This window comes from Engraulis encrasicolus, chromosome 17 (assembly GCF_034702125.1).
Source record: "Engraulis encrasicolus isolate BLACKSEA-1 chromosome 17, IST_EnEncr_1.0, whole genome shotgun sequence".
In the NCBI taxonomy this organism is placed as follows: Eukaryota; Metazoa; Chordata; class Actinopteri; order Clupeiformes; family Engraulidae; genus Engraulis; species Engraulis encrasicolus.
In genome coordinates this window covers 36,751,746-36,754,112 of record NC_085873.1, presented here as the reverse complement: position 1 = coordinate 36,754,112, position 2,367 = coordinate 36,751,746, and the positions used below count along the sequence as shown (strand labels likewise).

Sequence of the window (2,367 nt, the reverse complement as noted above, 5' to 3'; positions counted from 1 at the left end):
AACAGAATGCATCGAGAAAAGCAGAGCACAGCATGAAGCTGGTTCCCGAGGCAGAGGTTCTCTGGTCACTTTGCTTTCAAAAGATACAGTCACCAAGATAATCCGAGTCATTGGCCAACTCATTAAGGAGTACATTGCGAAGGAAGTCAGGGAAGCCAAGATGTACTCTGTTCAAATCGACACCACCCAAGACATCACAGCAAAGGACCAGTGCTCTGTCATAATTCGCTACGTCACAGATATGGTTCACGAGAGATTGGTCGCCCTGGTTGACTGTGAGGGCAGTATTTTGTCAGTCTTCTTAAAGACTCACTTGCAGCCCTCAACCTGTCTTCCTGTGTAGGATGTGCCACAGACGGAGCGGCCAACATGCAGGGCACCTACAAAGGGTTCTCTGCCTTGCTGTCAGAAGAAGCCCCCAACCAGATACATGTGTGGTGCTATGCACATGTGCTAAATCTGGTTTTAGCAGACACGACAGGCAGTGTCATTCAGAGCGCCACACTTTTTAACCTCCTTAATGACATTGCTGTTTTCATCAGGGAATCCTACAAGCTGATGAGACACTGGGAGGAAACCAGCACGGACAGGCGTCACAGGAGACTGTCTCCCATAGGCCAGACACGGTGGTGGGCAAAGGATGCTGCTCTCACAAAGGTGTTTGGGTGTTTTGGGAATCCTGACAGGGCCCTGTATGCGGACGTGGTCTTGACACTACTGGCTGTGCAACAAGACCAGACCATGAAGCCAACTGCTAGAGCCAAAGTGAAAGGCTACATTGAGTGTCTTCTCAAATATGAGACAGTGCTGACAGCCCAGATTTTTCTGCGGATTTTTGAACAAACCTCACCACTCTCAAAATATCTGCAGACCAGTGGGATGGACCTCCTGACTGCGCACCGCCTGGTGGTGGGAACAGAGGATGGGCTTAAGAAGTGTGTGCGGGACTTCAGTGGTGTCAAGGAAGCTGCAGACCGGTTTGTGGAATGGGCCAATGGTGAGCTGCTGGACAAAGAAGAAATTGAGGTGGAGGTTGCCCTTCCTGAGAAAAGACAGAAGAAAAAGGAAAGCATGCCAGGAGAGCTGGCAGAAGATGAGCCCTTAAAAGCGGCTGAGAGGGACTTTGAGGTGCATGTGCACAATGTCATCATGGACACAGTCACCCAAAGTATCCATGAGCGCTTTGCAGAGAGTGGAAAGCTTTGCTTAGATTTTGCCTGTCTCGATCCTAAAAACTTCCCTGAAGTAAGGGATAAGGGACTTCCGCCATCTGCAATGCACCATCTTAGCAGCTATTTGATGGCATTTGATGACCAGGCCACCACTGGTGCATTAAAAACACAACTGGAAAGTTTAGCCACCCACTGGGAAAGATTAAAGCTGTCTGCCCTTGAAGAGTACAAGGTACGAAGCTCAGAGGAAGAAGAAGAATCACCAGGAGGCACAGAGGAAGGTGAAGGGAACGAGCGAGACGGTGTGGAAGTCCCAGAATTGAGGAATGTGAAGTGCAGAATGTGCAAGAATTGTGCCCTCTGTGTTTACATCATCTTGGGACAATACAATTTACTGACAGATGCCTACCACACACTTTGTCTGGCCTACAAATTTCTTTTAACTCTGTCCACTACTCAAGTGGCATGCGAGAGATGTTTTTCCACTCTCAAGTTTGTAAAGAACAGACTAAGAAGCACCACTGCCCAAGAGCACTTGGAAGCATTCATGCTCATGGCCACAGAGAAGGGCATCCTCATGACCTTGGACAACGAAAAGGTCATAGACAAGGTTGCAGAGAAGAGTGACCTTTTAAGACGACAGCTCATGTTTTAAGGTAGGCCATTTGTTAAGATTGTTTTCATCACAATTCACATGACCAAACTTTATCAATTGGTTGGAATGTTAATGACTTAACCCTTCCCTGTTTGTTTTCCATACAAAACATCTGCTTCCCACCAGGAATGACCCTACTTTCTGCCCCAGAGACGACAGGACACCTCTTCTGTGGCCCAGGCAGGACCCTACTTTCTGCCCCAGAGACGACAGGACACCTCTTCTGTGGCCCAGGCAGGAGGACACTTATTCCATATCTGTATATATTTTATTTATCTGTATATATGTAAATATTTATCTCTGTACGTTTGATAATGCTCTAGTAAAATCTATTCTATCTATCTATAAGATTTCCTCGTCAGTCATTTAAAACTTTAGATTAAGCAAACTGCACCTGCACAGTAAAATGTGCCATATAGCAGTACTTATAATATAACATAATATAATACAAAATAATACAATATAATATAATGTAATGTAATATAATATAATATAATGTAATATAATACAGCAGGGTATATAATATAATATAATGCAAAC

General features: G+C 45.2%; 1 protein-coding gene across 1 annotated transcript; it reads left to right on the top strand.

Annotated features, from left to right (window-relative positions):
• Nucleotides 1-352: 352 nt before the first annotated feature.
• On the top strand, nucleotides 353-2,131 carry LOC134467457 (uncharacterized). The gene is made up of 2 exons (XM_063221332.1): nucleotides 353-1,828; nucleotides 1,954-2,131. The coding sequence occupies exon 1, from the start codon at nucleotides 370-372 to the stop codon at nucleotides 1,825-1,827; it is 1,458 nt and encodes a 485-aa protein (XP_063077402.1). The 5' UTR covers nucleotides 353-369; the 3' UTR covers nucleotide 1,828; nucleotides 1,954-2,131.
• The last annotated feature ends 236 nt before the right edge of the window (nucleotides 2,132-2,367 follow it).